Genomic DNA, 14,949 nt, shown 5'->3' on the forward strand with positions numbered 1-14,949 from the left:
ATACAATAAATTTATTAACTTAAATTTTGTAAAATAAAACAATAAAATAAAAAAGTAATGACTATTAAATTTATAATTTTGATAAGATATTTAACATTGAATGAATATTCCTTTACTAAATTGGTAAGTTAATAATGATAGAAAAACTCACCACAAAGGCAGCAGAGGAGTAATTTCAATAAGGACCAAAGCAATATGGAGACAATGGAAGACCTTATACAAGTTCCAGTCAAGGGGAATCATGAGCACAAACCGCGTATGAAACTGGTCACAAAACATGAACCCAACCTGCAGTAAAGGAGGAGCAAAACAGCAGAAACGTGCATCGTAGACTATAAAGGAGAGTGTGGCGCAATGGTACGGCGAGAGTGGGAGGCTTGCGGCCCCAACGGACAGCGTCTGAATGTGAGGTGGAAGTGGTTTAGCTTAAGTTAGGATTTTGGGTAAAATAATATCTGATGAGGGGTATAGGCGTGGGTGAAACTAAAAGCTAAAAGTTTGGATTTGTTCCAAAAATCTACCTTGTAATTTTGGGCCTGATTTGTACCATTACACTAAATGAAACTTTTATAAATTATATTTGTGTAAATTGATCCTTAATCATAATAATGCATTTTATGTTGTTAATTAAGTTGCATATTTAACGTGTAACTTTTATTAAATTGATTTGAATTCTTCATTTGTCATATTTATTATTTTATCTTCTTAGTAAATTTATTTTAAATGTTAAAAAAAAATTTATGCTTAAACAACCAATTTTACCTTTTTTAAATATTATTTTTTTATATTTATTGTTATTATTTCATTTGAATCTGAATTCAAATTTGAACAGTTACATTTCTTTGTTATTCAAAGGCTATATAAATACTTATATACTCTTCTACTAACACAGACAAATTCTTATCATGAAATATAATCTTCTTCTCAAATTTCATTCCCTAAAATCAACATCTACTACTTTTTACTTATCTTTTTTTTTTGTTTTATTGTCACATTCACCCAGGTACCTATTTTAATTTTCAATGCTAAAATCATTCTGCATGTGAAACTATGTTTTTCACTCCTAACATATGCTAATATCTTTATTATAAGGTCCCACATCGATTGGGGAGGGGAACGAAGCATGTCTTATAAGGGTGTGGATACCTCTCCCTAGCATGACGCGTTTTGACGAGTGAGTGTGGGGAGCTTCAGCTATCATCCCTATCGTCAAAGACAAAAACGTGAGGTCTTGTGTGCCAAAGCGGATAATATTGTGTTAGCGGGTGGTCTGGGCTGTTACGTTTATGAAAAAAATTAATTTTTTTAATAATATTTTTTTTTTTATATTTCACTTATCTATTTGAAAATGTTTTGATTATCTTCTTCATAATTTCTCATTAACATTGGCAGTACAAATTTTTTGCATTCTAATTAATGATTATAAAGTGTATGACCTCCGTTGATTATGTTCATCTCTATTAACTTTAGGTGCCATGTTAATGCTTTTTAGTTTGTAACTAAATATTTTTAATTTTAAATTTAAAATCAATTAATTTCTATAATTTAATTATTTCGCTATCAAGAAAAATATAATTTAATATATATACTTACAATTACTACTTCACCACCATGACATAAAACATAATTAAATTTGATAAACGACGGTCACTAATATATTATCTAACACATAATTATTGTTTTAACTTATTTTTCAACCATTTATGTTGTATTTAAAAAATTGAATGAATACTAATGTATCTGTTTTTAACTTAGAATCATAAACCCTAAATTTCAATTTTTGAAAATATAAATTTAATTTAAAAATAAAGTTAAACCTTATCTGGCAGACTACGTTATTATTATTTTAATTTTAATTAAGAGAATTATCTATTTAATCTCTCTTAATGAATATAAATTTTTACTATAAAACACTTTTATGAAGTCAATGTTTTTTTAATGATTCTCATGCTTAATGAATTATCATTTGTTTAACTAAATTTTGCAGCTGTGCACCCTACATTTAAAATAAGCATTGGTGCTTTTGCCAGGGACCTTGAAGTCAATACCATACCATGGTGGACGACATCCCTAAAGATTTATTTATAGTTTCTGACTTTGAAGCCGTAAAAGATGAGCAACATATCAACGAGTGTGCATTAGTCATATGTTTCCGAGCTGATAGAAAAAAGGTGTTGCTAAAAATGTGCATTCTTCGAGTCCGGAAAAACACAAAATAAGCTCACAAGTCACACCAATCTGAAGCATCCAGGCCAAGACATCTCACAGAGATTATGAGACTTGTTCACAGACATCAAGGCCAGTTGGAGCAACTCGAACAAGTACTACAACGACAACGAGAATCCAAAAGAGCCTTGAGAAAGGAGGAACGACGACGAATGGGATTAGAAGAAAAGTTTTTGAAACCAAAATCCGACTTAGTCGAGGTCACCAACCAAAGAACTAACTTTGCCATGCATTATGATCTCAATAACGTCTCAGAGGAATACAAAGAATTTTTAGATTAAAGTTGTTTTAGTTTTCCGAATTCACCCATATCATTATCCTTTCTTGTATATTTATGATTGAATGCAAATATAGAAGATCTTATAGTACACGAAGTAATCTAATTACAATAATTTGTTGACATTGTTAGACACAAATTTTTAAAATTCTGATTAGCAGAAGAGAAAATAATTCGAAACCCATAACAGAAGAGGATATTAAAATTTTCCTTCCACTTAATTTAAATAAATATTTATGCGTGGTTGATTTATGCATTGTTCACTAGTCTTTGTTGAGGTTTTCTCGTTTAAATTAATTGTGTAAATCTTTTATCGTCTAAATAATGATTCTAAACAAAATACTTTCTGATTATTGTTATGAGGCCGATTTATTAACTGGAGCCAGTATAACTTTATTTAATATTTAACTAAATATTTAAAATTTTAATTTTGAAATCAATTAAGTTTTATATTTTGAAAATTTCATAACCAACCATATCTGATGAATGACAATTTAAATTTTAAATTAAGTTTTGTAAACAAAAAATTCCTACTTTTCCTAACAATCCATATCCGATGAGAATCCAATTTAAATTTTAAATAGTTAGTTTTGCTACCACACTATTATCTTAGCTTTGCACAAACTAATTTTTCTATATACTGCGTAACTGATGTTAACATGCGGATAACATGGTACCTATCTATTATTTCAATTTGACTTTCAACCAAATCTAAAATGTTAGAAAATGTTGCATTCCTTAAGGGTATATAAAGACTTGTATTATGCTTAGTATTTTCAAAATTCTCATTTTCCAATATGAAGAAAGCTGTCGGGCAAGTTTATTCCAATTACGATTAGTTGTAACATAAAAATTAATGTTGTTAGAATATAATTAGGATCAATTAGGATCAATTAGAATTATTTAGTATATCTGAATATTTATTATAGAATATTACGTCTTTATTATTACGATTCTCTTAGCCCCTATAAATACCCTTTTATATTGTATTATTTCAGACAACTTGAATAGACACACAAATCCTTTCTCCAGTTTAGTCTCTTGTTTCTAACATGGTATCAGAGCCATGGTATCCTCCTTGAAGAGGATAAGTTGTTTTCCTTGCAGTGAAATTACCGTAGTTTTTGTATTTTTTTTTTCTATGCCATTCTTCTTTTCCTTTTGTCACTCCTTTTATGCTTTTTCACCTCACCGACTAGCCTATTTTCTCTGTCTTGTGTTTTTTCCGAGTCGAATGATCAAACACCATTGTCATCCGCTGCTTACCTATTCTCACGAAGAAATCATATAGTTTTTGTTCTCTCGTGGCAGTTCCGTCTGCATTCTCTCGTGGTAGTTCCGTCTGTGTTTCCTTGTGGCAGTTGCATCTGCGTTTCTTTCTGGCAGCTCCGTTTGTGTTTCTTTCTGGCAGTTCCGTCTGCACTTCCTTGAGATAGCAGCAGTTCCGTCTGCGCTTCCTTCAGACAAGCGGCAGTTTCGTCTGCGCTTCCTTCAGACTAGCGACAGTTCCGTCTGCGCTTCCTTCAGACAAGCGGTAGTTCCATCTGCGCTTCCTTCTGGCAGTTCCGTCTGCACCCGTTTTATCAGTTTATGCAGTTTTTTTTCTCTTTATTTCGTTGTTTTAAATAAGTTTCAAACTCAAGTTGTCACTTGAGTTTGAGGGGAGATGTTAGAATATAATTAGGATCAATTAGGATCAATTAGAATTATTTAGTATATCTGAATATTTATTATAGAATATTACGTCTTTATTATTACGATTCTCTTAGCCCCTATAAATACCCTTTTATATTGTATCATTTCAGACAACTTGAATAGACACACAAATCCTTTCTCCAGTTTAGTCTCTTGTTTCTAACAAATGTATTGAATTTTAAATTTTCTCCTCTATACCTCTTTTTCAGTTATTTCAATATTCTATGTAAAAACTTTCTTTGCATTTAATAATGTCATTTAAATTATTAATGTGGATTTTAATTCTGTAATTTTTTACAATTCATAAATGCAAAAGTTTATAAATTTTGTTTGTATTTTTCCAATTTAGTTTAACTAAGTATTACATGCTGGTCCAGGGATTTTTTAAATTTTACTACACAAACAAATAATCGCATTTATTTTTTTATGTTATAAAATGATATTTACTCACACCATCATTTTCTTTGTTTATTTATGCTGACAATCCTTTTTACGATTATACTGTGTGATTAATTTTATGATTTTTTTTCTTTTATGTATGCTCACACTCCTTTTTAAGATTAATCCGTGATATTAATTTTATGAGTTAACTGACTATTGGATTGTTTCGATATTTTGTTAGGAGAGAAAGTTTTATTAAGAATATCAATAACACCCACGAAGGTATGTTTTTAGTTTTCCAATAATAAAAAATGTTATCAGAAATAAAACTAATATACATATAATAAAACTAATTTATAATGCTATTCTATGTAATTAAGTTGTTGTATTCATAAAAATAAATTAAAAATTTTATTTGTTTAATTAAATCTAAAATTTTAATCATTATTAAGCATTAGGTGCATGTATAATGTGTTTTGGTTATTTATTTGAATATGTTTCTTTTGAATAATTGTGAAGTAATTGTTAGTTATTATAAAATATTTATTGTTGTCAAATTTAATTATATTTTTAATTTAAATTATATTTATTTAAATTTTAACATAAAAAATAATAATATACCTTTTTATAGTCTCAATTATTGATTCCATTAGGAAGACCAAATTAAATAAATAAAAAGACGATAAAAAAATCAAAAGAGTACTAAATTTCAACAAGGAAGATGGTAATCGTTGTTTATTGTTGTTTAGTTTTGAAGCATGTGTTAGCAAAATAACGTACCTTTTGTTTTTCTAAATTACTATCTAATGACTTGGAAGTTGTTGGTTTCTTCTGATTATATTAAGATTTTTGTATGCGGGTTGATATTTTCAGTGTTAGTTGAATATTCAGGTGAAATATTTAATAACAGTATAGATGGGATAGAGATTGATTTAGCGGATAATTTAGATGAATCTCCTCCATTGGAATTGACATGTCCATGCAGTTTGATCTGAATAAGGTTTCAAAAGAAGACAATAAAATTTTAGATGACCAACAAGGAGAAGATGACGTACACGTTACAAAAAGGGGCTTCAATTTGAACAAAAAATAATGGTTTAGAGATGACATATCAAATCCTCTATCATGTGAAGTCAGTAGATTCGAGACACAATATTTCTAGCCAGGTCAATACGATGTTGAAGAGAAAAATTGATCTTTTATTTCAACACATACATTGTTTCCCTGAATTTAACGGTTTAGATTGCAGTATTACATATTTCACTACTTTAACAATTAATTGATTTATGATTAGTAAGGTATAACTTCGAAGAAGGCTACTATTAACATATGCTCAATTGAAATTAGCATTAATTTATACATATTTTACATATTTCTTTTACATTTATGCTTGAATACAATCATAGAAGTTCTTATATTAAATCAGAAAATCTAATTTTCAAAATTGTTCACCTAATTAAATAAACATATTCTTAAATTAATTAATTTTTTTAACATAAAACCAATCCAAAAATAGTGATACGGTTTAGGTAAAAATAACTCAAATGTATTTGTCAAAATAAACTTATTAAAATATATCAAAAATTAAAATATAGGCAAACTCAATTTAATTACTAATGAAAAAATCTAATTTTACGAAAGACAACACTTTTCTATTACAACGGTGAAGAAACTAGTGAGAATTGAAGTATTTTATACTCTGTTGGCCTTTAAAAAGAGACTACATCCAAATATCGAAGTTGAGGAATTTAATAAAATTAGCGGCGGTTGGATTGAAACCGCCGCTAAAAGTAAATGTCGAATCAACCATCGTTTCCCACAATTAAGTTAATTTAGCGGCGGTTAAACCTTAACTGCCACTAAAAGCCAAACGACTACCAATGCCTCGCATAGACGCCGCATCAACTGCCGCTATTTTTAATATTGTGACGGTTTTTTACAACCGCTGCAAAATCGCCGCCGCTGTCTACCGCTTCTGTTGTAAAAAATCGTCGCAAAACCACCACCACTATCTGCCGCTTTTGTTGTAGTGTCTTGCCGCTAGTGTTTGGATTTGGCTCTCAAATGGGGGCAAGTTTGGCTGAGGGAGTGGCTATTAATTTTGTCGGTAGAGGACTTTGGAAGATGAAAAAAGGATCCCTTTTCGAATCACTTTTTAGATTTGAATAATTGATTCAAGTCCAAACGACAGAATTTTTGGTGTCTGATTTAACAATATTTTAGTTAAACTCACTCAGAAACCATTCACGGAGACAAATAAATGTATTTGTACATGACAGATGGGCTTTGTTATAAACAATGGGATCCTAGTGGTAATTGCTTATTTTGAACAGTAGAATAAAATAAAAAATATTATTTTAAGATTAATTGTTACTTGTATTAATTATAATTAGCATTTAGATTTTTTTTTTTTACAACTTTGATGGCAAGGTTGTCTTCAAGAAAAAAGTAATGAAAGGAGTAAGAGTGGGTCCAATAGTTCAATTAGGTAATTCTATTAGTTGAATTTACTATAAATAGGAAGAGTAGTAATGTAATGCAAGAAATGAGTGATTGTTATAATTTCCTCTTTGAAAATCTACTTTCTATAGAATTATCTTCTCTTGTTTTTCTTTAATTTGATTAGTTCTTTCTATTCAATATTCTTTCACTTTTAGGGGACTCATTTTGGCGACGACCTTAGGGGTGATCATGAAGTGCATGATGATCAATATCATTCATCAGAAATAGCGGTGCTCCAACCTATACTAAACTAGGGAAGAACAACTTAGGAAAGTGTGCGAATGACTGAAATGACATCAAATTAATGATTAGCTCTTTGTTTATGTTTTGTGTTTTCTATTTTGTGACTTTTTTTGGGTTGTGATGTGTTGTTCCCTGCTGGTGATGAATCGCTTTGTGTTTACCATTTTTTGATTTTTTTAGATAGTGATGTGCTGCTGTTGTTGTTGATGTGCTGCTTTGTGTTTACTATTTTGTGGTTTTTTTAGGTAGTGATGTGCTACTGCTATTGAGGTGTTGTTTTGTTTTTTATTATTTTGTGATTTAATTATGCTTAAATTGCGAGTTTGTGACTCTCTTAAACTCTTCATGATTCATTGTTTATGATTTAATTATGCTTAGATTGAGTTTTTGCAAATTTTGATGATTGATGACAAACTTTCATGTTGACATTTTATTTTTAGATATTTCTTGTGTTTTTAATTTTTGTTGAATGATTATTTGGTTATTGATTAGCTCTAATTCTGCTATGCTGCTATTTTGTGTTGTGATTTTATTATTTTAATTTACTGATTATTGATTATTGATTAAATATTTGTGACATATAACCTCTGCTTTGTAAGTGCTTTAACTTTTGTGTTTGTGCACTACATTGGGAGAGAAAATATATGAATTTGTTAGCTACCCTTCTCAGGAGCTTGATGAAATGGTTTTTGTTCCCTTTCCTACAGAACTGAAAATTGGTGTGGTTCTATTAGTGATGAGAATTTATTTGATGCTCAAAACTATGGTAATGACATGAATTTATTTTTGCTTCCTGCTACAACAGATGATTGATGATCAAGATCTAGGTTTCTTTGCCAAAGACTTCATTGACACTAGATAAAATTTGCTAGATGAATATTTTGTTTAGAAACCACTTTGAATGATTATTGATTAGCTCTGCTCACTGTTGTTGTGCTCATTCTTTTCTACTCTAAATTTTATCGCATTGCCTTTTATGCTTATTGTTTTTAATTCAATGAAGTAATAGATGAATTGAATTAACTCAATTAATTAGTTGAGTAGATGATCGAATATTTGTTATTGGTTTGGCTGATTTAATAAATTTTTTTCTGTTTTTTGTCATTATCTTAATGAGTTCAATAGTGATATAATGACTATAGTTAATTTCAACATCCAAGTCATTTAACCAACCAAGTCCAACTAAGTAGCTTTAACCTAATTCGCCTCCACGCGCCACTATCTCTAACAAACTTTTGACTTAAAATGCAAATATATATAACTTCCTTTTTCATCTGGATTTTCTTTTCTTTTTTGAATTTTCTCTGCGTCTTTTGTGCTCTTCTCTTCCTTCTCTGCGTTCTCTTCCTTCTTTGTGTTCTCTTTGTTCTCTACGTTCTCTTCGTTCAAGATCAATGCTATTTTATCTAATTTGAAGATTTGGATCAAATTTTTTGAAATCAAGCAGTGAAATCAACTTTGAACGGGTATTTTATTTTCAAAAATAATAAATGATTCAAGTTCATACTATCAATTAAATAAGGGAGAATTGGATTATTATTCTGAATCGAATCAAGTGGTTGAGGTATGGTTTGAATCAAGTTAATATAGTTCGTTAGTAGTTTATAATTTTGTAGTTGAATAATTTCGGTGTAAAAACAAAGAAATTTATGTGTTATTGTTAAGAAATTATGGTGTTATTTATTCTGATAAGTTCCATATAATTCAAAACTCTTCCTCTTCCTCCTCCGTATCTTTTGCTACTTTTTCTTCTTCTTTTTCATCATCAACATTTTTTTCTTATTCATCTTTTCCTTTTTGTTTTACCTTCTCATATTTCTTCTTGTTTTATTCTAATAACAAGAATAAAAAAAATCAAATAAAGAAGAAGAAAAAATACATAATGCTATAAAATTATAAGAAAGATGATGAACCTACATTCATTCAATTAAAAGAAAGAAAGAAATAAGAAAAAAAATAAGAAAGAAAAATACAGCATTATAGAAAATATTTTGTGCTTTTATAGCAAAATTTTGGTATAAAACTACGAAATTTATGTGTTATTATTAAAAAATTTCGGTGTATTTTTATTCTGATAAGTTTGCATAATTCAAAACTCTTCCTCTTTCTCCTCCTCATCTTTTACTGCTTCATTTTCTTCTTTTTCACATCATCATCTTCTTTTTTTTTGTTATTCATCTTTTACTTCTTGTTTTACATTCTCAAGTTTCTTCTTATTTTACTCTCTTAACAAGAATAAAAAAAAATCAAACAAAGAAGAAGAAGAAATACATAATGCTGCAAAATTACTAGGAAGAGGATGAACCTACATTCATTCAACTAAAAGAAAGAAATAAATAAAAAAAAAGAAGAAGAAAAAATGCAACATTAAAGAAATTTTTTTTGTGCATTTGTAGCAACATTTCGGTGTAAAAACTAACAAATTTATGTGTTATTGTTAAGAAATTTCGGTGTATTTTTATTCTGATAAGTTCTGCATAATTAAAAACTCTTCTTCTTCTTCATTTTCTGCTGCTTCTTCTTCTTTTTCATCATCATCATTTTTTTCTTATTCATATTTTTTTCTTATTCATCTTTTTCTTCTTGTTTTACCTTTTCAAGTTTCTTCTTGTTTTACTCTCTTAACAAGAATAAAAAAATCAAACAAAGAAGAAGAAGAAACACATAATGCTGTGAAATTACTAAGAAGAGGATGAACCTACATTTATTAAACTAAAAGAAAGAAAGAAATAAGAAAAAAAGAAGAAAAAATACAGCATTAAAGAAGACATTTTTATGTTTTTGTAGCAAAATTTCAGTGTAAAAATTAAGAAATTTATGTGTTATGGTTAAGAAATTTCGGTGTATTTTTATTCTGATAAGTTCTGAATAATTCAAAACTCTTCCTCTTCCTCCTCCTCATCTCTGCTGCTTCTTCCTCTTCATTCTTTTCTTATTTCATTTTCTCATAATTCTTCTTATTTCATTGTCTTAAGAGGAATACAATAAAAAAAAGAAGAAAAATCAATGCTGAAAAATTACTAGGAAGAAAAGGAGGTGAAAAAAGCACAGCAACAACAGCAGCAATAAAAGAATGATGATAGAGAGAAAATACGCAAAAAAAAAAGAAGGAACGCAAAGAAGAAGGAACGCGAAGAAGAAGAAAGAGGAGGATATGTTTGCATTAGTGAAGCACGCATGTGTACACGCTGCGTGTAATGAAAGTGATTTTTGTTAGGTTTAAACTAACTTGGTTGGACTTGGTTGTCAAAAAGACTTGGATATGTAGCAAGACTATAATAACTAATGAATGATAAATTATTAATAATTATGAAATCAGGAGTTATATTAGATTTTGGTTGATGTAGATCTTTAGAAGATATTTCAAAATTTATATTAGATTATAATTATGTTTGAGAGTATTTGTTTATAATTTCTATATTATTTTATTATAAAACGATTTTGGTTAGATTACGGTTTAATCAGTTAGACCAATAAACCAATAAATTAGTGTTTAGAGCAGTTTGATAATTGGTCTGATTTTTAGAACTTTAATTTAAACCAATATTCTTAAAATTGGACTGAACGGATCAGTCAAACTGGTTCAACCACAAACTGTTGGCATTTCCGGTTTGATTCATAAAGAAATCCATTATTTTAAAACCATTGAAAAATCGATAAACCGAGTATCGGACTGAACTGAGATTTCTAAACATAGTCGTTTGACAAAAATTGAAAAAAAAAAACTCCTCGATCCCTCTTCTGTCCTCTCTCGCCTTCAAAAATCAGAACCAAAGTGCTCTTTCTTCTCTCAATAAAAAGAAAAGAGGAAGAAGATTTCTTGAAAATAAAAATAGAAGGAGCAAAAAAAAAATTGAAAGGATCAAAAGGGAAAGAAGATCATCGGTAGTGAAGCAGGAGAAGAATCTGAAAAACGGAACAGAGCAAGAGAGATCGAAGATGAAGATCTACGATGAAGATGAGAGGAGAACGGCTGCTGCATCGTACTGATTGAAGGGGATCGCTAGTGCTTGTTTGTAGCGGAAGCGTTGAGACGCTACTAGTCTTGAAGAGGGATGCATTGCTGCTCGTCTGTTGCAGAATTCCAATTTGCCAAAATGGAGATGGAGTCTCATTAAAGGAGTGTCGTCTGCCGCCGATTCTTAATGCAACAATACCTTTGTGTTGCGCTGCTAGCTCACTCACCAACACTGATCTATGTGATATAACTATATTATATATGTTAGGTTAATTTTAAGATATTAGGGTTAATTTAGTTTTGTTTCTTATGTGCAGATGGACTGCACTTTCATAATATTTGGATTATTTTTTATTTAATTTTTTATGTGTACACGTTTACACATGGTCGGGCTGCACTTTCATAATATTAGGATTGTTTTTTATTTAGTTTTTTATGTGTACACATGGTTTAGAGTTTATTTGGATCCATTAATTTTTTTTATCTTTTTATTAATATTTTATTTCTACAATATCTATTTTATTTAAATTTTTCATACCAAAAATAATTAATTTTTTATTCTTATGATAAGTTACACATGTATTTAAATACTAACGTAGATTAATTATAATATAATCTAAAATAAATATATGCTATAAGATATAATGTGTTTTAAAAAATTAACTTTAAAATGACTAAAATTTTAAAATTCTTAATAAATTTAAATCAAATTTAAAAATTAAAAACTGCTAATAAATTTTATTTAAATGATTATAATTATAATACAACAATAATATCAAATTTATAGTCAAAACTTATAATTTAATATACTAATTAATACAATAAGAATATAACTTAATTATCTGTATTTGTATTTTTTGTGTTTATTTGTTATTATATTATAAAACAGTTTTATTCTTATTGAATTACGATTGAACTGTAAACTAATAAACCAATATCTAAAGATGATCGGTTCAATTTTCAAAACGTTAAACTTTAAAATCAATAAATAAACCAATAACTAAAGATGATCGGTTTTTCTTAATGCTCTGAGAACTGTAACGAATATCCTAGCCCAAACAAAAAACCCATCAAATAATGTTTGGGCCCATAAGGCACATCATTCAAAACCCTAAATCCCCTTCTACCTTCGATATCCACAGCCACAACCTCATAAGAACAAGGCGGAAACCCAAACCCTAACTTAATAATCTTCTTCTTCTTCTGTAGAAGCAAAATGCAGATTTTCGTGAAAACCCTAACGGGGAAGACCATCACCCTTGAGGTGGAATCTTCCGACACCATCGACAACGTGAAGGCCAAGATCCAAGACAAAGAAGGAATCCCGCCGGACCAGCAGCGCCTCATCTTCGCCGGAAAGCAGCTTGAGGACGGCCGCACACTCGCCGATTACAACATCCAGAAAGAATCGACGCTCCATCTCGTCCTCCGCCTCCGCGGCGGCGCCAAGAAGAGGAAGAAGAAGACGTACACCAAGCCGAAGAAGATCAAGCACAAGCATAAGAAGGTGAAGCTCGCGATTCTCCAGTTCTACAAGATCGACGATACCGGTAAGGTTCAGAGGCTCAGGAAGGAGTGCCCTAACGCTGAGTGTGGCGCTGGAACCTTCATGGCTAACCACTTTGATCGCCATTACTGTGGCAAGTGTGGCTTGACCTACGTGTACCAGAAGGCCGCTGCTTAGGGTTTGAATCTCGATTTCTGAGTTTAAATTTCAGTTATAAATGTTATAGTTTTGATTTTTATTTTTAGTGATGAATGATTGCTTGTTTTTTTGGGGCTATAATAACCCTTGATTTTCGGTTTGAACGCGGTTAAGTATCTGTCGTTTTAATCTATATGATTCCGTTAAGTATATTTCATTACTTGCATGATATAGTTCAGTTTAGGCTAGCATCTTTTCCATGTTCAATGTTCTGTGTTTTGTTTGGTGCCCATTAGTGCCTGATATTTTAAGCCACCTTGTCATTCACATTCCAGTCTGTTTTTTTCCGGTTGATCTTCATTGGTTAGGTTATCTTTGTCAATATAATAGGAAATTAGGATAAACTAGGTTTTGTTTTCTCATTCTTGGAGCTGAAACATTTGTTTTTAATGATTTAATGATATGTTTTACGCTTACCTGACTTAGATAGAAGTTTAGAATCATTTCTTGGATGCGTGGATATCTGAATTTTTTGGCATATACGAAGATTTGGAATATATGTCTTTAGATTAGGTGACCCATATGACTTAGATGCAAACGAACATTTGAAACTCCATTATCCTATATGTTCTCGGTTTTCATCCTGTTCCACCGTTTTCAAAACCATAATCTTGAACGGAAACCTATCCAAAACAACCGAAACCGAAGAACAAAACCGAATGGACTATCCATAATAGGGAGATGATCGGTTCAATTTGACTTGTGATTATGGATTTTAGAACCGAAGTCAATACCTGTTATGCTAAAATACTATCGGTTTCAATCCAAAATAACCGAAACCGAAGAACAAAACCGAAATGTCTATTCAAAATAAAGATATGATCGGTTCAGTCGGGTTTCTGGTTATGGATTTTAGAACCGAAGTCTATACCCAAGTGCTAAAATACCATATGCAACATAACCGAAACCAAAGAACAAAACCGAAAAGAATATCCAAAACAAAGAGCTGATTGGTTCATCTGGTTTTTGGCCATGTATTTTAGAATCGGAGTGTATACCCAGTTATGCTAAAATACCATTCGGTTTTAATCCAACATAACCGATACCGAAGAACAAAACCTAAAAGAGTATCCAAAATAAAGAGCTGATCGGTTCAATTTGGTTTCGGTTATGGATTTTACATCCAAAGTCTAAAATGCCATTTTGGTTGTAATTTTCTGAGTAGCATCTCACTCGTTTACAAAGAAATAACCGAGAATCGAACCAGTTTTGATTCAGTCGGTAGCTCTTAAACCGAATGGATGACGTTTGGAGTTGTGTATGAACCGATTATTTTATTCGGTTGTATCTTTTGGCGAAGGCTGCCCTTGGTGTAGTGAACAAGGAATCTTTAATCACTTCTGAAAATTTCTTTAAATCGATATTGCAAACCCAAAGTTATTCAACCCGTCGTGTTTGAATGCGTTGCTACCTATTCATTTATCGAGGATTATATTATCCTGTTGCAGTTCTAGGTTAAACCGAAATCCATCCAAATAACCGAAACCAAATAACAAAACCGAGAGGACTATCCAAAACAGAGTTCATCGGTTCCCGACCCAAAAAAATAGAAACGAGCTGATCGGTTCAATTTGATTTTTGGTTCCCGACCCCTTTTATGCTAAAACACCATTTGGTTTTAATCCAAAATAACCTAAACCGAAGAACAACACCGAAAAGACCATCCAAAACAAATGCCGGGATAGATGATCGGTTCAAATTTGGTTTTTGGTTATGTATGAATCAAAGTCTATACCCAATATGTTAACATACCATTCGGTTTATACAAACATAACCGAAACCGTAGAACAAAACCAAAAGGATTATTTGAAATACGGCTCAATTTGGTTTTTGGTCATGGATTTTAGAACCAAAGTCTAAAATACTACTTAGGATTTAATTTTCCGAATAGCATCTCGTTTGTTTACATAGCAAAACAAAAACCGAACCCATTTTGATTCACTTGGCAATTTGGCAGCTCTT

General features: G+C 30.5%; 1 protein-coding gene across 1 annotated transcript; it reads left to right on the forward strand.

Moving 5' to 3' along the window:
* Nucleotides 1-12,201: 12,201 nt before the first annotated feature.
* On the forward strand, nucleotides 12,202-13,139 carry LOC112749997 (ubiquitin-ribosomal protein eS31 fusion protein). Its single transcript, XM_025798471.3, has one exon. It carries the CDS (start codon nucleotides 12,499-12,501, stop codon nucleotides 12,964-12,966), a length of 468 nt encoding a protein of 155 aa, XP_025654256.1. The 5' UTR covers nucleotides 12,202-12,498; the 3' UTR covers nucleotides 12,967-13,139.
* The last annotated feature ends 1,810 nt before the right edge of the window (nucleotides 13,140-14,949 follow it).

The sequence above is a fragment of the Arachis hypogaea genome, chromosome 15 (genome assembly GCF_003086295.3).
Source record: "Arachis hypogaea cultivar Tifrunner chromosome 15, arahy.Tifrunner.gnm2.J5K5, whole genome shotgun sequence".
NCBI classification, from domain to species: Eukaryota; Viridiplantae; Streptophyta; class Magnoliopsida; order Fabales; family Fabaceae; genus Arachis; species Arachis hypogaea.

Bases quoted from the DNA above. Each gene is read 5' to 3' on its own strand.
- LOC112749997 (XM_025798471.3), top strand. From the start codon at position 12,499: ATGCAGATTTTCGTGAAAACCCTAACGGGGAAGACCATCACCCTTGAG.